At 41.1% G+C, this 27,010-nt stretch overlaps 2 protein-coding genes across 5 annotated transcripts in view; one reads left to right on the top strand and one right to left on the bottom strand.

Annotated features, from left to right (window-relative positions):
* Positions 1 to 24,358, top strand: part of il1rapl1a (interleukin 1 receptor accessory protein-like 1a) — a 187,776-nt gene extending 163,418 nt beyond the window's left edge. Inside the window, exons 8-12 of one of the 4 annotated variants that reach the window (XM_026145483.2) lie at positions 3,554 to 3,699; positions 11,707 to 11,853; positions 14,185 to 14,355; positions 16,949 to 16,993; positions 17,415 to 24,358. In XM_026145483.2, coding sequence (XP_026001268.1) covers positions 3,554 to 3,699; positions 11,707 to 11,853; positions 14,185 to 14,355; positions 16,949 to 16,993; positions 17,415 to 18,136 — 1,231 coding nt within the window. In that variant the 3' untranslated portion in view covers positions 18,137 to 24,358. The remainder of the gene's footprint in view (positions 1 to 3,553; positions 3,700 to 11,706; positions 11,854 to 14,184; positions 14,356 to 16,948; positions 16,994 to 17,414) is intronic. The other 3 variants (XM_026145485.2, XM_026145487.2, XM_026145486.2) reach the window with 3 other exon arrangements.
* nr0b1 (nuclear receptor subfamily 0, group B, member 1) lies at positions 24,060 to 26,777 on the bottom strand. The gene is made up of 2 exons (XM_026145746.2): positions 24,861 to 26,777; positions 24,060 to 24,652 (listed from the first exon to the last, which is right to left on the bottom strand). Exons 1-2 carry the CDS (start codon positions 25,501 to 25,503, stop codon positions 24,411 to 24,413), a joined length of 885 nt encoding a protein of 294 aa, XP_026001531.2. The 5' UTR covers positions 25,504 to 26,777; the 3' UTR covers positions 24,060 to 24,410.
* Positions 26,778 to 27,010: the final 233 nt, after the last annotated feature.

The following is a 27,010-nucleotide window of genomic DNA, read 5'->3' on the forward strand; positions in this document are numbered from 1 at the left end:
AAAAAAACAAGTATACAAGAAGCTAAACACAAACTAATCAGTGCTTCCCCTGCAGTCAAGCTCTTTCTCCCCTTTAAATGATACGCTGGGCATGTTTTCTCAGGGTTACCTCGCTTTGTCAGCCTGCCACCCACATACTTTTATTACTAATGCATCAGCAGCCAAACTTAAGTTTAGAGAAGAGCACTCATACCTTGAGAACAGACTTACTGCAGGCTTTTATTTACCCAACTCTCAGCCTATTGATTTGGTGGAGTTCATTTCTGTGGCAACCCGAGCCCATAAATTCTCATTTGCGCCATTGGGACTGGGCTGTTGCTGTTATCATGGCATGGATGACTAGACATCAGCATTGTATGCAGAGATTAATAAATTAACAAAACAAATGCGTCTCAGCATAAAAAAAAATAGGTGATCAATACGTTATCGAGTGGCTTCAGTTGATGTTTTGCAGGTGTACGTGCACTTGAATATATGAAAGAATTGAATACGCTGGAAATTGATCACTAAATGAGCAAACACAGAGGTTTTATCAATGAGGAGGGGAGTGGATGTACAAGGGATAAAGAAGAAGCCATAGCTTGAGAAGAAGTTTGCAGTTTACTCCTTCTGCTGAGGCTATATCAATAAACTCGGTCACTCGTGAAAAAGCAGAGGGCATCCTGCAAATCCGACCCTGATGTACCAAAGTAGGAACAACTTCCTGTGTATCGGTATCCCAGCCGTTATGTGTCCTTCAGCTCACATTTGTGACTATGACCCTGTTTACACTTGGTTTTAAAATGTATGCTGGGTGACTGGGTCACAAGTAGAGAGCCAAGATGTGTCATCATTTCATTAGCCTCTAAGGTTTCCAGCTAACCACAAGTTCAGCCTTTGTTACTGTGCAAATTCCACTAGAAGGTGAAAGGACAGCATTATTTTGTCTGTCTGTTGCCATTCAAGCGTAAGATCAGCAAGAGCTAGCAAAGAGAACAAAATGTTTGTCCTTCAGTGTTGGCATATTTACTACTACATCCTGATACGTTGCTCATGTTAGGACACATTAGCATTTACAGTACAGTGATATGAGGCCAAGTGCATTTAAAATCACCTCAGCAAAGTGGCCTGAATGACCGGATCAAAGCAGCACCTTTCACGATGTTGTTTATTTATCATTGTCCACATTTTAAAACCAAGTGTGAACTCCATTCAAGGTTCACATAGTCATTATTCATCAGGTTCAATGGCTGTGTTGTGTCACATGGTGTAAAATGTGAAACAGAAGACACCACGCCACTCACACGCTACACTTAAAAATGAATAATACTATGCTGTGAAGCTGCTCTGTAAAACTGTAGTCCAAGAGTTAAAGCTAGAAGTACTGATTGGAGAAATATGCCCACAATTACTGTTTTCCCATGAACTCCAGACAGTGTTGGGGGTAAGCTGGGTTGAGATGCTGTCTGGAGTCTGAGTTTGCACTTTCCCACAAGGGGAACGCAGCAGGAGACGGTCGACTTCAGTCACATTCTCACTTCAGGAAATATTGGTGCTGCCCAGACGGAGCATGCAGGAGACAGGCTTGCTGTGAATTCACCTGACTATTATCTGAGCTATTCTCATGCACATGCTACCAAACATTAAGACTTTGACCAGGGAGTTGGCGTGTTAAGGAACATTTAATGTCCGATCCCATTTATTTCTTCACATGCACCCCTGGCAGTGACTTTAGTTATAGAGAAATGGACATGGCCAGTAAAAATACTCAGGTAGGCTGTGATGTCTAAGCAATGCTCAGCTGATATTAAGTGGCCTTAAGTGTGCAAGAAAATATGAACAAAACAGGATGGAGTTATGCTTTTATGTTGTTTACACCAAATTCTGACCTGAACATCTAAATGTCACAGCAGAAATCAAGACTATTTTCCAATTTTGGTGATCCCATGTAAAATATAGCCTCAATTTCCTTTTCTTAGCTAACAAGAGTGGAATCAGGTGTTCTCTTCTCCTGTTGTAGCCCATCTGCATCAAGGTTGGGCATGTTGTATATTCAGAGATGCTCTTCTTTGGTTGTAATGAGTCGTTACTTGAGTTACTGTTGCCTTCCTTTTCAGCTGGAACACAACACTGGTGATTTTATCTGACATCTGGCATGAAAAAGATGTTTTTGCCCAGAGAACTGCCCCCTAATGGATATTTTCTCTTTTTCAGACCAGTCTTTGTAAACCATGATTGTGTGGGAAAATCCCAGTACACCAACCACGCCAGATTCAGAGTCACTTTTCTTCACAATTATGAATTTCCTACTGAACTGATCAGATTATTTTTTCCATTAGTTGACTGGTTAATAAATATTTTTTAGAATAGTGAGTAATGTTTCCACAAGTTCTCTGAACAATTATCAAAGTAGTTACCAATGTTTTTCTTAGATTTTTTATGCAAAAGTTTTGACTTGCAAAGTAAATCGTAAAATGCATTCAGGAAACATGATTTTGGGACTTCAGCATCTTAACCGAGGACGGTTTGGCATGCAAAGTGGATGATCCACCTTAAGTGTTGAGCCACAGTCCCATAGTACACTGCTTGAGTAAGCAATACACAGTTATGGTTCGGGTCACCACTGCTATCTGGATAGACCTGATTTATTCTCATGCCTCCTTCTCACTGCGCCTATCCTACAATAAAACAAACTCTGAATCATCAGTGCTGCCGCCGCCTCTTCACACACGGCCCATGATGCACTTTCAATTACAGATGCCAATTCTCCCAACAAGCTTTCCTATGTGCAGTTTATCAGTTTGAAGGTGAGGGAGAAGCGAGATGCTTGAGAGTCATTATCCCCCTCCCCCCCTACACATTTAAACACAAACTCACACATGCAAACACTCTCTCTCCTTTGTCCTCGTCCCACTCCTTCTCAGCACAGTAATGATAAACACACTCACATACAAACAGAAGGGATCTTTTTCTCATTTGCACTTTGTTTCCTCCAAAGAGTCATTTGTGTTGAGGGTGCTGTAAAAGTAGGCTAAGTAGTGTGTCCAAGGTATGAGGGAGCATTATCTCCCTATTCGCTCCTCCATCAGGCTCAACCAGCCCAGCGGGGGACACTCATTTACTTTATGGAATATTACTTTCTCTCCTTCTCGCCGTTACCATGGCAGCTGCTATAAAAAGATTTTCTCCTCATCGCTATTATTTGATTTCCTCCCGCACAAGCTGAGGAAGATCCCTTATTGATTTTCATTTCTCATATGTTTGAGTGCAAAGAAAGAAATTAACATACCATGAAGTACTTAATGTAACGCAAAAGGGCCTCGATCAAGATACATTTGTACCACAGGAAAACTATTTTGTATAGCTTAACCCTTGGGATTTGCAATAACACCGTATCTGGTTAACGCTGACTGATGTGCTTCGGGTCATGACTCCTGAAGACCCCATCACATGCTGAACATGAGAGTTTTTGATCTTTTTTTAATTCCATCAACTCCAAGTCACTCCCCATCCACCTATTGTGTTTGATGCTGAGAAGAATTGTTCAATACCGTTTAAATTGTTTGTCTTGCAGGGTCATCAAGGAGCATCTTGGAGAACAGGAAGTGGCCATTTCACTAACTATTGACTCTTTAGAGGAGGAAGACCTGGGAAATTATTCCTGTTACGTGGAAAATGGCAACGGCCGTCGCCAAGCTACCATCCAGCTTTTCAGGCGGGGTAAGTGCTTATTTACATTTCCTACTCCAAACTTAAAGGGACAGTTCAACCCCACCCCCCAAAATAAAAAAATAAAAATACTGATTTTTCCTCTGGCATGTAGTGTTGTTCATCCATGTACATCATTATGGTATGAGTTTCCTCATTTTCCACATATTGGCTGTAAAGATGTCTGCCTTCTCTTTAGTGTAATTGAAGTAAATAGGACTCGCCTTGTGGTCCAAAGAAAGAACACATTTCAAAGCAATATAGCTTTTCAAAAATGATGACTACAAATGTTGCTATGATCAGGTTATTGTTAAACTAGGTTTTTATTTACTTCAGAATGAAAAGAAGCATGTGTAGCTCAAAGTATCTGCTTTTATGTCTCCGGACAGGGTTCTTTGCCAATTTAGGGGGTTGCTGCAAGGAAAGGAACACACTTCAAATCCTTTATGAACAGCTATAGCTACAAGCAGACAGCAGGAGCAAGAATGCATTAAATAAAGATAATACCAGAATCAGAATTGATGAACAAATGGGTAATGATCAATGGGAGAATGTGGATTTAATTCTCCAGCTCTTGGAAAATTATGAGCCAGATGAAAGTTAATAGAATATCTGAATGATTAAACTAATTTTAATTCACACTAATTCAGATTAATTGAGACTACCAACAATATTAACTCTGAGGCAGTTGAACTTAGGCTTGATTTCCTATTGATTGTAGTTATAGGCTGGGTTCGTTCAGTTCACAAGCGGGACTTTTCAGGTCATCCAACAGCCTAATGATGGAGTAGATTCAGTAGGGTGCAGTCGTGAAATCTTGAGCATGTGATGCAAACAGACCTCAGCAGCTGATGTTGGCCCTCAGTCTTTTAGAGCTGATGTCAACTGGATTCTGAAATAGTACGTTTTATGGCTTTAACATTCATTTTAGAATAAGGAACAGCTTTCCATATGCAATTAGCAAAATAAAAATTACACCTGACTGCAAAAAAACTACTTGGTGAGCTAAATGAAACCGAATATTATAAAAGAGTTGAATATGGTGTGAGTCAGTCTTTTTATCATGCTGGTCTCATTGGGATGTCCTCTAAGGTGTGGCCAAGATTATTTGCGCCACTACGAATTCTGGGGCCACAATTGTTATTTAAATAATGAATTTTGTTCAACTTTTATTTGGACAGATCCAACCACGAAGAACAATCTTCCTTCCAACCACATAAATAAAGGCAATAGAGTTTGTTCAGAAATATGGACGTGTTCAGATGTATATGAAGAGAAAATGGGATTAAAACAGGAAGTGTATTTCAAAGGTTTATAGACTGCATCATCAGAGTATTATATGGATGACTAATCGTCATAACATCACTTCCAACATTTACAACAAGAAGTGAAAAACTGGTTTAATTATTAAATTTCATATTCCTCAATTAAATCAATTTTAAGTCAGGAGTTTCAGGCATTGTGATAATTAAAGTTTAACAAGCCTGAATGGATTATGTAATATTAACGTCTAACAAGTTTCACAATGAACAAGTAATCACTTTCAGTGAATAAGTCTATTAACACTTCATTTGAAAAGTTGTCTACTCCAGGTGTGCACTCATATTTGTGATTGAAACATGAGTGATATCTCCTGTGTGTGTGTGTGTGTGTGTGTGTGTGTGTGTGTGTGTGTGTGTGTGTGTGTGTGTGTGTGTGTGTGTGTGTGTGTGTGTGTGCTTTTAAGAGAGAAAGAAATGAGGTCCAGCAACAGAATATTAAGATATTGGTATTCGCTGTCTCTTCCTACTTAAAACGATGAGTCCTATAGAAGTTTTATTAATTCTTTTCCAATCTTGCAGTTATAGAAATGTTTCCTCTTGCTGAGCTGGGGTGTTTGCACAGTCTTCTCTAACATTACCCAAATACTAACATACCAGCCATTTAACTAACAGATTGAAATTCAATTTGTAGGTTAAATAGCTGTGTGATGAGAGAGAAGTAAGTGCATTTTATTTCTATAGCACATTTAAAACTAAAGTGCTTTACATGAAAATAAAATAGAATAGAAACAGGTTCCTATCGGCAACCAATCCAGCAAAGTTCTAGAAATTAGCATTTTTCAAGTTTAGATTGAAAAACAGTTACAGTTGATGCTTGTCGAGGGTCACTTTGGAACTAAGGTTCAACTGTGGGATAATCGGGAGTGAGAATCAGGCCATTATGATCTTGAGTACATGGACGCAATATATCTACCACATATGCAGGTGCAAGACCATTTAAAGCTTCAAACACGAACAGTGCAGCTTTGTACTAGATTATGCAATGCACAGGGAGCTTAGTGCAAGACTGCTAACACTGGACTAATTGTAAGTGGGCAAGAGATGAGTAACTCCACTATGCATTCCAGTAGTCTACTTTAGACATAACAAAGCCCTTTCTGGATCTTGTTTGGGGGGTTTGTTATGTTTTTAGTCTGGAGATTGTTCTGAGCTGGAAGAAACTGCTCTCGACCACTGCATTTATTTGTCTGTCAAATTTCAAATTTGTGTCAAACATTGTCCCAAAGTTCTTAACCTGTGTTCGTCCAGCTTGTCATTTGTATGGTAGGGAGATGGGAGGACAGTAAAAGGCATATGGTGGCATGCTGGTCTGTTAGATGGGTTTATTTCTTCCATCCATCCATTCGCTTCCGCTTATCCTTTTCAGGTTGTAGTTTTATTATAGTCAAGAATATGCAGATATTTGTACACTTAACCCAAAACTGGATATTAAAATAATCTTGATTGATTAAAATCCCTGTGGGCTGAAGGAAAATGTGTGTTAGATTTGGGGGGAAATCATCCTTTTTCTTTTTTCTTTATATTTAGTTGCTTTACATTAGAAAGCATGATATTATTTTTTCTGTTTGCCTGACAGTAAAGCCTCGTGACATATGAAATAATTGAAGCCTGGCTACATCATTTCATCAAACAGAAATATTCTAATTGATTTGCATGTTTGGTTTTTTTCATGTTTCCCATCGGCTGTGTAGCTATTTTGGTGCTCTAGTATGACTTGTCAGAAGCTCTTTTCACGCACTGGTTGTCATCCTAAAAGAGAGGTAATTTGATGGTTGTTTAAACAGCAAATTGGTCCTCAGCTTCTCCCAACAGGCCAATAAGTCCAGCATACAATTACATTTTATGCTGTTATATGTCTGTTTCCCCACTTTAATCTCTGTCTCTGCAATCATCTTTTGTAGACAGCCATTTTAGCAGTTTTCACAGACTGCAGACAACTTCATTTAGCTCTCTTTGTAAAAGCAGTTGCAAAAAAAAAAGGATGCTACAAAAAGACTTCAAGGCAACACCCCCCCCCCCCCCTCCTTCTCTCTCTCTCTCTCTCTCTCTCTCTTGCTTCTCATCCACATCTGATGTTTATTTCATGTTCTATGCTCCAAGAATGCATCACTCACAAGCCCTGCAGCAGGTCTAATATCTCTGCAGGCTCCCTTTCCTTCCATCTCGAAAGAAAGAGAGACATGAAAACAGAGAAGGCAGAAAGGAAGTGGGGGTCAGTGAAACATAAACAACTTCAAGAGTGAAGATTATTGCTGATAATGAGTTAAAAGCATTACATTTGGTTACAGTTGGAAAAGGCTGGTAAATAGCCAATTAGAAGCCCGAGAAAACATAGCTGTTTTCCGCAACACACTGTCGACTGCTGCTGAAATGAAAAAAACATCAAATATAATGCACAAGCCAACATCAAAGATCTGTCTTTACAAGTTAAAGAGCTGTTTTGAGATTTGCCATATACACTTAATTCCCATGCCTCTAAGGTAAATACAAAGCTTAGCACAAAGACTGGAAACAGTGAGTTGAAAATTGTTGAAAATTAGCCAAATCATATCCACCCACATAGCTTCTTTTATAACTCTTACATTTTGTTTCTTGTATTTATTAGAAAACAAGACATGACTGGTAAATGAATGTTTAGATGTGCTTGAGGGCAGATTTTGTTACTCTCAGAAAGCAGCTTTTCCTGTTTTTAGCAGTTTAGCTAAGCTAAGCTAACTGGCTGCTGATCATGAGTGTTGGTCTTTTTCTTTTACTCTCACCAACACAGATTTAATTAGTCATCATTTTGTAATTTCTCATAACCTACTATGTCTTCGGTTAAACCTATTTTAGAATAATAATCATTAGATCCAGAAAGTGTAGCTATAGTTAAGTGACTTTTAATAAAAATAAGATTTTATAAATTCACAGTATTTCTGTTATTACTTTAATATGTACCTTTGCTGTGTCTGGGGTTATATATAGAGTAAATTGGCATGCAGCCTAGAGAACGTAGGGCCACTGTGCAGCATTACAGCCCATAGTGTGACAGAGAAATAAAGTGAACCTGCTCTAGCTGAGCCTACCAGGTAAATGCGGCTTTAATACACACCATAATTCATCCTTCCCCAAGCTAGGTCTCTGGGGAGATGAGAAGGAGATAATGGAGAGGAGAAATGAATGGAGAGACAGCAAGAAAAGTGGGCAAGGAGAAGTAAGAGAACTCTGAAGAGAGTGGGTTATGATGGCGAGGTGAGTGTCAGCGTGATGAGTAAACTAAAGCCTCTTGTTTTGAAAAAGCCTCTATCCATGTCCAGAATTGTCCCAGTCCCGCTATGGATGACAGCCAAAGTGCAAAGCTGTGTCATTGCTGCACTGCTCCAAAGAAATGAACCCAGTTTCTCATTATCTCCTTTTTTTCCCTGTGTCTCTCTGCTATGTGCCCTCTCATTTTTCCCAAACTCATTATGAGACTCGTGTCTCTGAAGATTGATTCTGCTCCGCTCTGAGCCGAGCGCTGAAAATGCTGATGATCGTCCAGATTTCAGGCAAATGTAAACGTGTAAAAGTGCCTCATTCTGTGAGTTTACCTGAAATAATGAAACAAAGAGGCCAGTGTTTGAGGCCGGCCTGATGAATACTGTCATAAGAGTGTGGGTAAAAAGAAAGCAAACACTTTTTTTTCTAAAAGGACATAATAATCAGGACATAATAAAAATTATCTAGTCCTTAAAAATCTGGCCTTTAACGCAACACATACTCAGATTAGCAACAACACATGACATAGTACACTGTGTCATTATTTATTTAAGAAATAAATTAGCCAAGTTGCAGAATCGGTGTGTGAAAAACTGAGTACACCCTACTGCTTCCATAACAATTAAGAGGGTAAGAGGTGCTGCTAATCAAATGCAGCTAATTAACTGATAATCAGCAGGTCTGAGCACCTCTATAAAAGCATATGTTTTTGACTATTTGCAGGTATGGAGCATTTAGGTGTGTTTTAACACACTGACAAGGAGAAAATTTTCAGCAATGATCTTAGAGAAGCAATTGGGAAGAATTAGTAAGTTATTTACAAATACTTTGATTTTCATCATCCTACAGAAAGACTATTGGAAAACTGGGACGACAATTCCCATTCCTTCTTAGGAGTGAATATACCAGCAAATTTAAGTTCAGAATGTGTAATGTGCAAATAAACACCCAAAAGTGACAGTTTGGGCTCTACAGGCCAAGTTCAATACAATACAATTAGTGATAGACTGAATATCTATGGCTAGGTTAAAAAAAAATACCAGGATAATAATAATCTGGTAGCATGGTTGAGATTTGCAAATTTACATTGGAATGAACCACTAGACTTCTAGAGCAATGTCCTTTGGAGTAGTGATGTTTGGCCATAATGCAATGTAGCTTAATTAAAAACAGAGCATATTAGCAAATACTTCATACCAACTTTCAGCCACGGTGGTGGAGGAGTGATGATTTGAGTTTCTTTTGCAGGCACAGGACCTGGACACCGTGCAGTCTTTGACTTGCCTATGAACTCCTCTGTATACAGTGGCTTGCAAAAGTATTCGGCCCCCTTGAACTTTCCCACATTTTGTCACATTACAGCAACAAACATGAATCAATTTCATTGGAATTCCACGTGAAAGACCAACACAAAGTGGTGTACACGTGAGAAGTGGAACGAAAATCATACATGATTCCAAACATTTTTACAAATAAATAACTGCAAAGTGGGGTGTGCGTAATTACTCAGCCCCCTTTGGTCTGAGTGCAGTCAGTTGCCCATAGACATTGCCTGATGAGTGCTAATGACTAAATAGAGTGCACCTGTGTGTAATCTAATGTCAGTACAAATACAGCTGCTCTGTGACGGCCTCAGAGGTTGTCTAAGCGAATGTTGGGAGCAACAACACCATGAAGTCCAAAGAACACACCAGACAGGTCAGGGATAAAGTTATTGAGAAATTTAAAGCAGGCTTAGGCTACAAAAAGATTTCCCAAGCCTTGAACATCCCACGGAGCACTGTTCAAGCGATCATTCAGAAATGGAAGGAGTATGGCACAACTGTAAACCAACCAAGACAAGGCCGTCCACCTAAACTCACAGGCCGAACAAGGAGAGCGCTGATCAGAAATGCAGCCAAGAGGCCCATGGTGACTCTGGACGAGCTGCAGAGATCTACAGCTCAAGTGGGGGAATCTGTCCATAGGACAACTATTAGTCATGCACTGCACAAAGTTGGCCTTTATGGAAGAGTGGCAAGAAGAAAGCCATTGTTAAAAGAGAACCATAAGAAGTCCCGTTTGCAGTTTGCCATGAGCCATTTGGGGGACACAGCAAACATGTGGAAGAAGGTGCTCTGGTCAGATGAGACCAGAATGGAACTTTTAGGAACACATGCAAAACACTATATGTGGCAGAAAACTAACACTGCACATCACTCTGAACACACCATCCCCACTGTCAAATATGGTGGTGGCAGCATCATGCTCTGGGGGTGCTTCTCTTCAGCAGGGACAGGGAAGCTGGTCAGAGTTGATGGGAAGATGGATGGAGCCAAATACAGGGCAATCTTGGAAGAAAACCTCTTGGAGTCTGCAAAAGACTTGAGACTGGGGCGGAGGTTCATCTTCCAATCTAATCCAATCGAGAATCTGTGGCAAGATCTGAAAACTGCTGTTCACAAACGCTGTCGATCTAATCTGACTGAGCTGGAGCTGTTTTGCAAAGAAGATTGGGCAAGGATTTCAGTCTCTAGATGTGCAAAGCTGGTAGAGACATACCCTAAAAGACTGGCAGCTGTAATTGCAGCAAAAGGTGGTTCTACAAAGTATTGACTCAGGGGGCTGAATAATTTCGCACACCCCACTTTGCAGTTATTTATTTGTAAAAAATGTTTGGAATCATGTATGATTTTTATTCCACTTCTCACGTGTACACCACTTTGTGTTCGTCTTTCACATGGAATTCCAATAAAATTGATTCATGCTTGTGGCTGTAATGTGACAAAATGTGGAAAAGTTCAAGGGGGCCGAATACTTTTGCAAGCCACTGTACCAAAGTATTCTAGAGTCGAATGTAAAGCAATGTGTCCGATAGCTAATGCTTGACCCAAACTGGGTTTTACATCAGAACAATGGCCCCAAGCACAGAAGCAAATCTACAACAGGATGGCTGAAAAAGAAAATAATCAAAGTGTTGGAATGGCTCAGTCAATGTCCAAACCTCAAACTGGCTGAATATGTTGTTGAGAAACCATTGGAGATCTGAACATCAACAAATGCCTGCAGACCTCAATAAACTAGAGCAATGTTGGAAAGAAGAAAGGGCCCAAATTCCTCTACAGTGATGTAAGAAATTGATGAAGTCATACAGAAAATGAGTACTTCAAGTTATTGCAGCTAAAGGTATTTCAACAAACTATTGAATTATGTGGTGTACTTACACACTCTTTCTGGGGTTTGTCTTAGTTTCTATTGAATAAAAAAATGACTCAGTGTAATATTTCATGTGGTTTTTTTTAGACCTTGTAGGGACTAGATAATTTTTTTATTTTGTCCCAATAAGTAAAACCTTAGAGGTGCGGGGATGTTTATCTATTTGCAGTGACTGTAAGTGGCCACACAAAACTGTAACTGGCGTTTTAACCATGACTGTCTCAGCAGTTTTGCTTATTTTCTTGTCTGTATGTGTTGTCTTCAGCAGAGCTCATGTACACTGTGGAGCTGGCAGGAGGGCTGGGAGCAATCCTGCTGCTACTCATCTTTCTCATCTCACTCTACAAATGCTACAAGATTGAGCTGATGCTTTTCTACAGGAGGCACTTTGGCAGTGAAGATGTAGACGGAGGTAAAGACAGAAGAATGCGTCTAAAAAAATGTCTTTTGGCCTTTTAACCATTATCTTATTCACACTTTTTTCACCAGGACTTTTTTTATCCAAAAACTCAATATCAAGCAAGCCGTGATGACTCCATATGTGCCTTTGCGGGCTTGTATTCATAGATCCAATGAATGTACTATTTTGTTTAAAAGTAACTACTCACTAGTAGTTACAGATGTTTACCCCAGTGCTATCTCAGTGACGGCATTTCCGCTGCTGTTGGTAAAGAGGTGCATGGTGCAGTGACTTTACCGGGAAAGGAGGAGACAGTTTTTCAATTTGTTGCCCATTTAAAAAGAGATCAATCTCAGTATGTCATGGAATGAAGCCCACCCTCTGCTGCCAGATAGTGATTCACAGCAACAAGGCAGGCTCGAAGCACCGTCTCTGAGCAACAAATAGGAGCGTAATAATCCTCAAATTGAAAAGCAACTTTCTGCTTTCTCTACAGAACATAGTTAACTTGTACTTCACTTAAGGATTTGTCTGTTTGTGTCCCAGTATGATTCCTCTGTGTTTTGCATTTTTGCTCTCTTTTCAAGAATTCTGGAAAGACAGAAGTCACCGGATTGTTTCTACAGTAGCATAAATTATCCATTACGCCCAAGACTGTAGACTCAAACTTCCACATGATTAAGTCATGCCGTCAGGGACCGCTGATACAAGCTGTTTTTGATTTTTCCAACTTTGCTAGGTGGTTAATTTGCGAGGTTGGTTGCTAATTTGAAAGCTTTGTTTGATGTTTGGATCCTATCGGGCACAGCCATGGCCCTTCCAGTAAGTTTCAAAGCTGCGCATGCTCCTCAAAAGAGTTTCTGAAGCAGTCCTTCCTCACTTTCTGACTGAACCACATTCCAGTTTCCACAGAGCATAATGACTAGGACTTAGCGAATATGGCACCAGCACTGTTCTTTTCCCTGTTATCTATTTTCTACCTTCTCAGTTCTTCCCACTGTCTTCTGGGAAATCATTTTGAGGTGGGAAGAGAGTATTGCTTCTGCATTGTTTTGGGTATTTTTGTATCTACCACAATTTATTTCTTGTATACACTACATGGCCAAATCAATTTGACACCACTAGAAAAGTGGTCTTCTCTTTTCCAAACAAGAATGATAAGCAAAAAATACATACAATAGACAATAAAAGAAATGGTTTTCTGAGTTTGGTGTGGAAGAATTTGACTGCGTACCGGAGACACTTATTGGGAACAGCATTTGCAAGAAAGGCCTTCTCCTTGATCATAGCTCACTTCATGAGCGATCTTGTGACTCACTGGAAGGAAATCCATGTCGGCAAATTATTAAATTTAACAGTTTTTTATAGAAAACAAAGTACCGAATAGAAAATGTAAACTGACACAGCAAAGCACAATCGTGTGTCCTGTAGAAAGTTACACTATAGTTTCATATTAGACTATAGACTGTATTACCCATGTTTACAGTTCTTTAACATACTTCAGTGCTTAACAAATTTATTAAAATACCATTAAGTGCAAGTTTTTTTCACACAGCTGCCCTAAGTTACCAGTATTGGTAATCATCAAAAAAGTTATGTTTCTATAATGTTAAATCCTCCAGCATGAACAAGCATTTTAATTAAAATTCTATTTTTCAGTTTTATAATTAATGTTACCTATGAATCTTCACATTCGCTGTTTTACAAAAAAAAATGTAAAAAATAATAAATCACATTATTATTATTTGATTAGTTAATGGCTCAGTTTCTGGAACAGAAAAGTTTCTAGCTTTCGCAAAGTTTTTGACAAATTTCTAAAATATTTGTGTTTTCCTGTTTTTATGGCAGGTGGTCTAATAATTGTGTTAAACACTGTATAAGAATTACACAAAAGATATAACTTCCGACTTTCGGCATTTTACTTTTGTGCCTTTTGTCTATAAATTTGCAGAAATTTCTGATGCATATTCTGTTTGGATGAAAATAACTGGTAACTATTTGAGGTGCCGTGCATAAGGGTTAAATGGCACTGTCATAACCATGGCATCACATGACACTGAATGTGAATGTTTATGGATAGAGCCAATAAGTGTAAGAAAAACCAACGTTATTTTATTATTTTGAAACTATAATAAGGAGTGTGTAATTCTGGTTTTAGAAGTAGCTTTAAAAGTTGTAACTATTGTAGAAGTTAGCCAACGCAATTGCAAGAAATGTGTAAAGTCAGTTGTTTGGAATAAAATGCTCATCAGAGAATGAGCGTGCAGTGTTCAGTGAAAATGCCATGGCGTTTAGTCTGCATATTTCATGACTGACTCTCCACTCTTTCTTCCTGTTCCTCAGAAAATAAAGACTATGATGCATATTTGTCTTACACCAAAGTGGACCCTGACCAGTGGAGTCAGGAGACCCGGGAAGAGGAGCGCTTTGCCTTGGAGATCCTCCCTGATGTTCTGGAGAAACATTATGGCTACAAACTCTTCATCCCAGATCGAGACCTCATCCCATCAGGAAGTAAGACTGTGTGTGTTTGTATGTATGCATGCTTGCACACGTTTGAAATGTTTGTGCCATACTGTAAACAGTTGTATAGGTGTTTGTTTGTTTCTACTATAAATTCTATATTGGGGGAAATAATTATTTGATCCTCTACTGAATTTGTAAATTTGCTCACTTACAAAGAAATGTCCAGTCTCTAATTTTATGATAGTTTCATTTTAATGGAGAAAGACGTTAAAATATTGAGTGACAATGAGCGAAATAAGTATTTGATTCCAGACCAACACGCTAGAATTCTGGCTCCCACAGACTGGCTGTGTGCCCACATGGCACACAGATTACAATCAATCAATTACAGATACTTGTGATATCAAACGATTATGTGCATAAAGCACAGAATCAATTTCTTGGGAAGACCAAGAAATTAGGTAAGACCAAACAGCTGTTAAAGGATGCCAGGGAGCAGCCTACAGACCTGCACAAGGCCACAATGGACGACAAGACCATCAGCAAGAATCTTGGTGACAAGGTGACAGCTGCTGGCGTGATTCAGAAATGGAAGAAATACAAAACCTTGTGTCAACCTCAGTCTGTACAAGATCTTCCCTCATTGGGTGAGGATGATCATGAGAAAGGTGATAGATCAGGTCAAAAGTACACGGGAGGTGCAGTTGGGACCAAAGTCACCAAGAACATCATTGATGGCACACAACAAGAGTTCCCACTGTTTAACAAGGCACATCTACAGGCCCATCTTAAGTTTGCTAGTGAGCAACGAAATAATTCAGAGAAGGCATGCATGAAAGTGCTGTGGTCAAATGAAACCTAAATCAAGCTCTTTGGTATCAACTCAACCCGCCATGTTTGGAGGAAGAGAAATACTGAGTATAACCAAAGGATCACCATCCTCCACTGAAGTGGAAATATTATACTTTTGGGCTTTTTCCCTGCTCAGTCAGAACACTGAAGGTGGGTCATGGATGGGTCTTCCAGCATGAGAATGACCCAAAACATGCCACCAAGGCAACAACGGATATAAAGAAGAAGCACATTAAGGTCACGGAGAGGCGTAGCCAATCTCCAGACCTATAAACAAACTGTGGAGGGAGCTGAAGTTTAGAGTTGCCAAGCAGCAGCCAAGAAATGTAAAGGATTTAAAGTCAAAGGAGCTTGCAAAGAAAAGCGTCTAGACTTCTTTGAGTTGCTTGAAGACGTTTCACCTCTCATCCGAGAAGCTTCTTCAGTTCTAAGGTCAAATGGTGGGGAGTCCCAGATTTAAACCTAGTGGGAGTAACCCCCCACAGAGGGACAAAAGGACCCCCTGATGATCCTCTAATCGCCTGAGCCAAGGTGTGAAACTGGGTGTGGGTCCCAATCAGCCAGAGTTTGAACTGAAGAAGCTTCTCGGATGAGAGGTGAAACGTCTTCAAGCAACTTAAAGAAGTCCAGATCCTTTTCTTTGCAAGCTCCTTTGGCTACGATGACCTGGATGACTGAGAACCTTCACAGACATAAAGGATTTAAAGTTTCTATAAAGAGGAGTGGGCCAATATCCATCCCACATCTCTCTGGTGCTTACCAATGAGGCTTTCTCTACAGAGTACCAAGTCATGTTTTGCTTGGGCATCAAATACTTCTTTCAATCTGTGACTTTTATATAATGTCTTTTTTCTGGAATTTGGTTGATGTTCTGTCTTTTCATTAAAACTAAATTACCATTATTGGAGATTGTTAATTTCTTTGGAAGCAGGGTACATGTATACATATACATATACATAGACTGTCACAGTCTGTTTTGTCTGTGTTGTTTGTTTTCACCATTGTTTTTCCACCGTCACTGTCTTGTGTTTCAATGTCCGGTGCTGTCAGGGCAGAATCAAGCAGAGGATGCTCACAAGTGATGAATAGATGAATATTTCAAAGTTAAAATAAGGGAAGAGGAGGGAAATGCAATATTCAATGCAATACTGTCAACAAGAACCCTTTTTTTCTTGTATCGTCTCAAACCTCTCTGGATTAAAGCACTAGATCATAGCATTTCTCACTAGCTCTTCCCTTACTGTGTACTACAGATATGGGAATACAGTATGCGGTGTGTACCGGGAGCCGATATATTGAACAAATTTATCATCCTCACTGATTTTTATCCATGTATTAATAAATCCATGAAAATTCTGTCTGAACATATTCTCATGTGTGCTAACTCTGTTTAGCAGTCTGTCTTTGCCAGTGGTACACAGTGTGATCTAGTTAGTAGCAATGCTGTGTGTTTCTACTGTAGGCTTCATGTGAGAAAGATAAAACGCAAACACGTCCTAGCTGGTCCAGACAGAATTAAACATCAGTGGGTAATGTGTGAAGGCTCTGAGCCCTGCTGACTGAGCCGCTTCTATCCTTTAATCAAAAGAAAATTGCCGCCAGCACCACTGCCAAATAAAATCATTGCAGATGAATGTCCAATCAGAGAAACATGGTATGTGATTAATCGTATGTGAAATAAAAAGATGACTGAGAGGGGACGCAGCCACGCTTCTGACGGTGTTGAGCATGTTTCTGTGTCTGTAATGTGTTCTGCCTGTGACCTGAATGTTAAAATGTTTATGTTTAGGTCTCACCAATGAGCATTACCAGGATGACACGCGGCTCTTTAGAGGTACTCGCCTTCGGTCTTTTCCTCTTGCATCAGCTGCTTTCATGCTTAGAGTGGCACCATTGTGTGATCTGAAACATCAGGCCCGATTCAATAGCGAGCTCAGCCCTAATCCTATAGAGTGTGCAGCTTTATCAATCACTGGTTTGCAGTTAGAGCCATATGGATCTGCTCTATGTGCATAAAATGTTAATTTATATGCTGCACCTTTGTGCACACTTAAAGCTCCATATTAAACGGGTGTTAGTAGACCAGATACTGTCACTGTCTTGCGTTTTGTGTCTGATGCTGTCTGTGTGTTCATCCATCACTGTGTTGTGGCCCTGTTCTCATTAGGTGAAAACAATGCTCACTGCAATGTTTTGCCACACTTGTGTCACATAAATTTTTGCTCTTCTCTTTCCTTCCCGCTTCTTTCCCGCAGCCTACATAGAGGACGTGGCCCGCTGTGTAGACCAGAGCAAACGCCTCATCATAGTTATGACACCCAACTACGTAGTGCGGCGAGGCTGGAGCATCTTTGAGCTGGAGACGCGACTGCGCAACATGCTGGTGACGGGTGAGATCAAAGTCATCCTGATCGAATGTGCCGAGTTGCGCGGAATCATGAACTACCAGGAAGTGGAGGCGCTTAAACACACCATTAAGACCCTTACTGTCATCAAATGGCGTGGAACCAAGAGCAACAAGCTCAGCTCCAAGTTCTGGAAGCAGCTGCAGTATGAGATGCCCTTCAGACGCACGGAGCCCATGCTCACGCATGAGGCGGCACTAGACGTCAGCGAGCAGGGCCCATTCGGAGAGCTGCAGACTGTTTCTGCCATGTCCATGGCGGCGGCCACTTCCACGGCCATGGCCACCGCCCACCCAGAGCTGCGCTCCTCGTTCCACAGCACCTACCACACCACCATGAGGCAGAAACACTACTACCGCAGTTACGAGTACGACATGCCCCCAGGAGGGACCTTGCCACCTCTCTCATCCCTGGGAAACCAGCACACCTACTGCAACATCCCACTGACACTGCTGAACGGACAGAGGCCACCCGGGAAGAGCCGAGAGCACAGTCTGGAGGAGGGGCACGCCAACAACGCCATGCTCCCTCTGCTGCCCAGGGAAACCAGCATCTCCAGCGTCATCTGGTAATGGCAAGCAGACTCGGCGCCAGCTTTAGGAAGATCGCTCAACGTCAGACATGACGAGGTTACAGTCTGGCAGTTCTTAGGAACACAGTTCGAGGTTGTGATTACGGCAAAAAGCATTTGGATCCGTATGGCTCCGGCAGCTAGTCATGGAGGTAAAGCAGGTTCCTGGACGTGGTTTGTCTTGTTGTTCAGTCGGACTGCACCTCGTTTCCAGAGGATGTTTTCTATGTGGAACTACAGGGGATAATGCGAACACACTGTTTCATTAACTAGCGAGAAATGGACTCACAAGGACTCCATGGTGAAGAACCAACACACTATGGCAATTATTCACAGGAACGAATACACACACACACATACACACATACAAGAAATTGCATCCATACAAGCAAATGGAAAACAGGGTCTGTACATATATTTCAATTTATTTGTAGCATCAGTGTTTTCCTGTTTTGTTCTTTTGTTTATTTTATTCAATCATGTTTGTTGCCTTCTCTAATGTAGGACTTTTGCTTTAACTTGTCATAAAGAGTTGTATATTTTTAATCTTTTTCTCTTTTTTTGTCTCTTTTTCTTTTTTTCTTTCTTATTTTGTAACACGCTCGATAGGAAAGCCAATATGACATGTGCGTGCGCTGTTGTTTGTTTGTTTAAAAATCTTTGTGTTGTTTAAAGAGAACTTTTTTTTTTTCGAACTTTGGGAAACGCCTGGACATTTCAGGAGCTTCAAGGAGCTAAAACTTGTTTTCGTTTACCTGTAAAAGGTGTATCTAGTTTAAAAGGAAACTCTCTCTTTTTAAAAAAAAAAAAATAGAATATGCAAAAAGAAGGAGAAGCTGGCAAAAAATATATCGTCTCGTGGGACTGAAAAGGAGGAGTGGTTGGGGAGCAGCGCTCGTCCTCTCCAAGCAGATAGACTGGCAGATCTCTCTCTAAAGCTTCATATTTTCTATTGAGACAAACAGCCTTGCTGTTTTAGAGTGATAGTGAAATGCCTCACCTTAAAAAGAAATCTGTAGATTATTTTAAAAAGAATTCTATTTTTATAACTGAAAAGAGTTTGCTTGAGATGTCATACTTATTTGCATTTCATCTTCCATAGAAAGAGGATTTGTGTATAAGTGTTATGCTGGTTTTGTGCCCTTCGGTGTGGCTCCTGGTTTGTTAAAGAGATTAAGGTGGCTTTTAAATCCCACATGACAAAAAAATGTCCTCTGCTCTTCTAGATTCAAAGGTAAAGCATTTTCAATGTTTTGGTTTAAAAAAAATAACAGTATTATTCCCATCCTGATAATTCATTTGGTTCATATGGATAGTTCATGTTTAAGGAAAGAAAAGAATTCCTTTTGTGTTTTGAAAGACTTTTTACATATATTTGAAGGTGTGATTTTTGAGTATGCATAGCAAATAGATATGTATTCTATATATAATATAGATATTTATATAAATATATAAACACAATTTTCACTTGGAAAGAAATGTCTATCTTTATAGAAACACAATCATGATCAGTTGCCCTTACTTTCTCACTGCACATTAAAAACATTGATTTCCTTTCGATGTTTTCCTTTTGTGTCCAAGTTGAACCAGCAGCAATTCATAACACACCTGATTATGCTCTTAACCTTTTTTCTTTTTTTCTTTTTTTCATTACCACATGATTTTGTAATGGCTAGAGTCAGCTACATCCACCAGATGTGAAACAGGACATTTGAATCAGTGATCAGCCCTGGGAAATCTGGCACAGGGTAAATGAACAAGTGTTTTAGTACTGTTGAAATAAGTCTTTAAACAAACTGTGCCTTGAACGTCCAGTTATAAAGATCTTTCTATAAAGTCTATGATCCAGCTGCTCTTTCTGGTGGATAACACCGAAATGCTGTAATACTAGACTCATTGGAAGGTGATGTCCATGTGTGTACAATCATTGCAACTACATTTGCCCTCTAAGAGAATAGACGGGCATGTTTCTTGACCCTATGGTATAGTTGTGTCCAGAAATATGCCAGATCTAATCATATTCCTCTGTCCTCTATTTCCTCATCCTGTCAAGAAACACGTTACGTAATTGTACTGATAATTATTCTTTCTTGCAGCAAAATGTCAGTGCAGTGAAGAAAGGAGAAAGGCAGATAAGCAGACTGTTTAAAGGAGATGTTCTGGTATTAGATAGCATGAATGCAAATCATGGAATTTAACTAGAACTAAACAAAACTAAAAAATAGGTGTGCAAAAACATGTCAGCTCCTCAGTTCATGCAAAACAAAAACTTTTGCATATACTTATACACAAATACTTATCCGTACTAAAAAACAAAACAAAGAACCACTGAGACAATGAAAACACTGAAACTAATAAAAACTAAATTATTTTTTAAAAGAATAAAAATGAAACTGAAATGAGCAGCTCTTTTTCTTCTTCTTCTTTCAGCTGTGCCTCATAGGGTCGCCACATCGGATCATCTGCCTCCATGTTGCCCTCCCTAGCATTCGCCTCTGTCACACCAACCCTCCCGCATGTGCTCCTACACTACATCCATGAATCTCTCTCTGTGACCTTCTTCTTTTCACTCATTCCTGGCAACTCCATCTTCAACATCCTTTGTCCAGTATAACCATTATCCCTCCTCTGTACATGTTCAGACCATCTCAGTTTTGCACCTTTGTCTCCAAAACACTCGACCTGAGCTTTCCCTCTGATGTACTCATTTCTAATCCTTTCCACTACTAAAGAAGCATCTGAGCATCTTCAACTCTTCAACCTCCAGCTCAGTCTCCTGTCTGTCAGCACCACCATCACCAAGCTATACGTCATAGCAGGCCTTGCTGCCATGTTGCAAACCTTCCCTTTTTAACCTTACTGCTATCGTTCTGTCACAAATCCCCCCTGGTGGCAAAGTAAAACAAAAACAAACAACTTCAATGACTTAGTTGGCCATTTGAGAGAAGTGTGACATACAAACATACAGGTAACGATGGAAATCAAACGGTGTCTAAAACAAGCACCATGAAATTCTCTGGTTTAAAGCTACCTGAATAAGTTTGCTGCATGCTCTCCCCCTTGCTCTCTCCTTATGTTCACTGCCTTTCAGATAGAGCCAGAAATGCCAAGTGAAGATAAACCTTTAACAAAAAAAAGGTGCTGATATAAGAAACAGCTTGGCTTAAGGCCAAGCAGTTTCAGTTGACGCCTGACATTTGCCTGCACATTGGTGGGTGAGTGCTGACAAACAGTGCCATCTCCTGGGGATACACACTACCTACAACGGGTGTCTGAACACTGGTAAACACAGAGACAGAAAGCAGATTTACTGATGTCTGCCAACCCCAGGAGAAAACACAGAAACTGGGGCAGAGGAAGAAAAAAAAAGCAGGAAAAGACTGAGTAGAAGGCAGAATGATGAAGAAATGAAGCTAAAGACAGTGTTTATAAAATTCAGCCTGTGGACATTTTTGCTGGAGACAAGGGCGGTGGTGGTGGTGCTGGGGAGTGCTGCTTTCAGACTATGCAAACACCAAGAGAAACTGTAACACCGTACCAATTTAAAAAGAAAGAAAGACAGAAAGAAAAGGGTCTCAAATGGTGGAATCTGCTTTGGTTGTGTTCTTTTTGTAATAAGTGATGCTAACTCAGGCAAACACCCACAACATATTGTCAGCCACAAGAAAAGCAGCCTCCTGCCAAACCAGTGTGGTTTTATTAGCAGACACAGGATTAATAGAGTCTTTATTACCCAGAGCAATTACAGGCTTAATTGGAGAGAAAATAGGCCCCGATGAGAAAGAAAAAGGCAGAGGAGATAGACGGGATGGCTTCAAAGTCCACATGAGCACATGTGCAAGGCCGTGTGTGTGTGTGTGTGTGTGTGTGTGTGTGTGTGTGTGTGTGTGTGTGTGTGTGTGTGTGTGTGTGTGTGTGTGTGTGTGTGTGTGTAAATACACCTTCATGTGCATGGTTTTGTTTTGTTTTTTCTTGTTATTTTACTCTTTGCAATGCCTTATCTGTCCACCAGGAGGTATGTGAGCTATTTCATCAGTATCTCAAGTTTTCTGTGCCAGCCTTTATTATTGGCATCACCTCCTCCCTTTAGTGCTTTGCTGTTCTGCTTGCATGAAATTAATAGCAACAAATTAAGCACAGAGACACTGCTTTTTCTGCTTTAGGGCACCATTGAAAGGTCTACTGATCTCGAAAACATCTTTTCAGAGAGTTTTTGATGTGAAACCAGAGATGGAAAACAATTTGACTGAAAAGTCAATTTGATCAACTTTGATCAACAAACAGTGATTCGCTGTTTGCTTCCTTGTTCGAAAGAACAGTAAATATGTTGATTTAAACGCATGCGGTTATTATAAGACGGCGAGGATGGTGACTGGAGAGCTCCCGATACAGCATTATAGTCTAGAAGTTTCAGAAATGTGACTCATAACTTTTTGTTCTTTCCAAGAGCCGTAATTTAACAATGTTGCCTCTCGCCGAAAGCCCCCTGCTTTGTGGCTTTTTAATAAGGTAGCTCGTCCTGCACTTTCTCCTCTCTCTGCTCTCACCTCGGAGACAGCCACACACACACAGTCACCTCCCATGTTGTTGCGCCCCACTTTTTAAGGTGTACCCAGAAACAGGAGGTCCTTTCATACTTCGGTGACCGAGATGAGAAATCTTCTCCAATTTTACACCCAACAAAGAAGCTTTACGTCTGTTTTCATCTTTCTTTCCTTTCTCGTTTGGGAATCACGGTGGAAAGCAGCTAAGCACTTTTACACACGTACCTAAGTGCTTTATTTGAGTAGTTCAATTTTCTGCCAATTAATATCGTTGTGTTTTACTAATGAGTGTTCTAACCAATTCAAATTAAATAAATCTGACCACATTGTGATATATTATTGTAGGCTAATATCCCCGCAGTATGAAACGTAAAATCTGCTCCATGTCGATGCAACATTGTGACACAAATGTAATCGTTTTTAATCCAATAATTATCCGATCATATGCCATTTTACTTCTGATGTGTGTATAGTGCAGGACCATTACTTGAAGTATTACTTTAATGTGTGCTACTTGTTCCTTAATTAAAGTGTGTGAGAACTTCTACCACAATTGTTTGGGTATAATATAAAATGCTAACAATCTGGCCGGGTTATTTTATTGGTGCTGCCACAAAGCGAGACCAAGTGCAGGCTCAGGCCATCTGACCTCTGAACAGTGATGAAGTATTATAGCTGCTAGATGAGATGTTCAGGGACTGAGCTTCGTAACATCGTGTGGCTATGGTGTAACAGCAGCAAGTCCTTGTGCCATTGTCTGAGATGAACATTCACTCAGTAGTGTCTCATTACAGAGGTCTGGTTTAAACCATAGGTGTATTTTATGCGGCGTCTCTAGGAGCTTTTGTTCTGTTGGTTACAGGGAGATTTTTTTTTCTCCAGCGAGCAAGTTGATACCTTACCGCACTGTGCCCACACTGTGATGGCCAGACTACGAGGAACAGGAACATTACCTAAGGTCCTTTTCCTCAACCACTTTTGCCCCTTTCTGTGTGCATGACAGGGGAAGTTGATCCATGTGACTTGTACAATCGCTACACGTTGTATACTGTTGCACTCTGGTGGCCTAACAGGGCATTTCACCTGAATTCAGAAGTCCTGCATCTGTGTTTATACTCCACAACTTACCTCCTTCACTGGACAGTGAATAGCTGCTACACCAAGCCCTGACCTTTTGAAGATAATCTGTAGTTGATGTGACTGAACTGTAGTTGACATCAATCAGTGTGACTCATATTTTTCGAGGCGACGTGATTTCTTAAGTACTTTCTGCGTGTGTACTGAGACACATTATCTTCCTTCGTAAGAGTTTGTCCAGGGCTGATTTCACAGAGGAAAATGTGTCAGCAATGACGGAGCAATTATCACTCACATACATAGTTTGTTTTTAGGGGTTTTTTTTTATTATCATTATTATTATAGAAAAATATTTTATATAAAAACAAATAAGTTATGAATTACATGAGCTGCTTTATATTTTCCTCTATTATGACATATTCCCTCAGCACATTCTCTCTTTCTTTCTCTGTGCCGCTCATTCTCACATGCACACTCACACTTGCTTGTGTTGGTCATTTCACAGTCACTGAAGATTTCCCAAATACATTTGTCTTTAATTAATTGAGTCCCACACGTCGTCCTCACCTGCCAACCAATTAAATCTTTGAGCAGTTCAGTCCATCTGACAGCTGAACCTGCTGAATTCATCTCAGTCCACTATGGACCCGTGACCTACTTCCCGTAGAACATCTCCATGAGGACCTCTTCGATGTTGACAGTCCCTATGACGGGTCTGAAGAAGAGCTGAGCGACCACTGGCGGGCTGATGGCCCTCAGCATGGACAGAGCTATGAGCAGCTTGGCGAACCGCGTCGTATCCTCGCGATGGATCAGCCTGACGTGCTCGTTTAGAGCCTGGTGCGCCTCTCGACGCAGCGACTGGATGTAGTGCAGACAGCGCAAACCCTCCAGATCTAGAGGTGGGGAAGGATGGGGGGAAGTGAAAAGTTGATAAAAATGTTACAACGCAGACAAGTAGTTAGGTAAAGTGTAAATATCAGAGCAGTCATGCTGAAATAAAACAAACTTTTACCCATCAATTAATAAATCAAACGGTTCCACTCGTGAGCGTGGCACCTGTGCTTAAAAACTGATGCTCTGCTATCAAAAGCCCTGACCCACCTGGGTTGAAGAGCACGGCTCCCTTCAGGTACGCATATTCCTTCGTGCTTATATCTACACTCCAGCACTTCTTTAGGAAGGCTTTGATCGCTTCGATGTCCACAACAGAGACGCCGGGTGCCCCCCTGTTCTGGCCGCCCACAGCCTCGCTCTGCCTGTCCGGACAGCCCGTGAGGATGCGCTGCAGCATGCTCGGCTCCACGGTCTCCGTGGTCTCAAAGTCCACCCGGTCTTGTGCGAGTCCCAGCACGAGCAGAGGCGCCCAGCCGCTCCGGATCAGCACGAGCTGGTCGTCCTCGGGCAGCTCGCGAAAACAGGGGACGTTTTTCACGAAGCGCAGCGTCTTCACCAGGACCGCGGACGCCGCTTTGCAGGTCACCTGCGGGGAGCGGAGGACGCCCCGGCGCCGAGACGAGCCGCAAGAGCAAGCCTGCTGTCGGACCTCCTGCAAAGAGGCAGAAGCGGAAGAGGGGGGCTTCTGGAACAAGTGCTGCAGCGTGTGCTGTTGGGGATGCTGCTGTTGCTCCTCGGCGGTCACCAGGCGGTCATCACTCTTTAGAATGCTGTAGAGAATGCTGCTGCTGCTGCTGCTGTTTTTTCGGCCGCTGGCACCCCGACAGCGGCAGCCCTCCAGCGTGGCCATGACCGCCGGCAGGAGCTCAGCGCGTCCCGCTGCTTCTTTGAAGCGCTTGAGGTCAGTGACAGAGGTAGCCCTGTTTTCTTAGCCCCTGATAGCCCCGAGTGAAGGGCAGAGCGTTTATATTAGCTCCCGTCTGTCCCCGCGCTTTGAGAGATTGTTCAGACCCCCTGAACACACACACACCCCTCCCTTCTCAAACACCGCCCCTCTCTCCACCCCTCTCCTATTTCCCACACTTACCTTTTCACAGCCCTCACATATTCAAGACACACCGGTGTAAATGATTTTTTATTATTATTTCTTATTTATTTTTATTGATTTATTTGCAGGTAAACACGTCGGACAGTAGCAGCTTTCATCTCTGTTGCTCACCTGTGAAAGGTTAACCATGGCTCAGATAAAACAGGAAATGTAACATTTCCGTCTGCTCGCTCGGTTTATCAAACTGTTCAGAAATCATGTTTGTTCGTTTTAAAAACCCGACAGCCGTGCTTAATCAAAGAGACTTCTTTATAAATTGTGTGAAAGAAACAAAAAAGCAGAGGAAGAGAGCAAGAGAGAAAGAAAAGTGGAGAAGGCGCCAGAGACCAGCTTTATTCTCAGCATTACCTTGACTCTCTGAGCAGTCATCGGACAGAAGCCAGTAAAAGAAAAAATAGTCCAGGGAGGGATCTGAAGGCTTAATTATTTTAGGGACAATTTATATGATTTTCTATGAGAAAGAAGTAGGAAGAGCTGAGGCGCGAAGGCCGGCCTCCAACCTTGACTCGGACACGCTGATATTGATTTAACCGTGAAAACTGGAGCTGGTGAATTATGATGTCATGACTCAGTGCTCTCCTTGCTTCTGTCACTGAAGGAGGTATTTGGGAGGTGGTGGGGAGAGGGGGCGGTGGAAGTCAGTGAATGAGAAACTAAGAAGGACAAGTTGGGATAAAGCAGATGAATTAGAGGTTTATCTTAATTGCTCCTGAGAGGGATCACAAGTTAGGGTTGGCTGCTACCTGAAAGAGGGAGAGGAAAATCCCTCTGGGGAAATCAGAGCTGATTACAGAGGAGTTTAACCAGACAGAAAGCAAGCAATAGAAGATGTCAGGATGAGCAGAACTGTGGGTGACTAATGCAAAAGTTTGGAGCAAAGGTTCTAATCTCAGTTTGTTTTGTAGACGGTCTGAGCATCTCTGCCCTGGCCACGTCCCAAATACCCTTGCATGCTTAAAAAATGAGGGTCTTAACAAAAGGTTGTCTTTGGTTTGGTGAAAGGATGACATTGAGTACATGGTTACATTCGTGAAATTGCAGTAAGCAGGACCTCAGTGTCCCTTGCTCTGTTGCATTGAAGGACACAGTTATGAAAAGAGAGACAGGATGAAAACTTTTTTTTTCTGTAGTGCTACAACATTGTTCAGAGGCCGAATGTCTTTGTATTGATTTAGCAGAAAGAAGAACCACAGAAAATTTTTCACATGTTTATATCAAGGACACAGCGGGATAAACAGCCTTCACTCAG

This window comes from Astatotilapia calliptera, chromosome 16 (assembly GCF_964374335.1).
Source record: "Astatotilapia calliptera chromosome 16, fAstCal68.1, whole genome shotgun sequence".
Lineage (NCBI taxonomy): Eukaryota > Metazoa > Chordata > Actinopteri > Cichliformes > Cichlidae > Astatotilapia > Astatotilapia calliptera.

What these genes read in the sequence shown, in the direction of transcription:
- nr0b1 (XM_026145746.2), bottom strand. Translation starts at nt 25,503, where the DNA reads ATGGCCACGCTGGAGGGCTGCCGCTGTCGGGGTGCCAGCGGCCGAAAA. An exon ending in AGCCGTGCTCTTCAACCCAG is followed by an intron (nt 24,653 to 24,860) that starts GTGGGTCAGGGC and finishes CCCCACCTCTAG; the next exon opens with ATCTGGAGGGTTTGCGCTGT.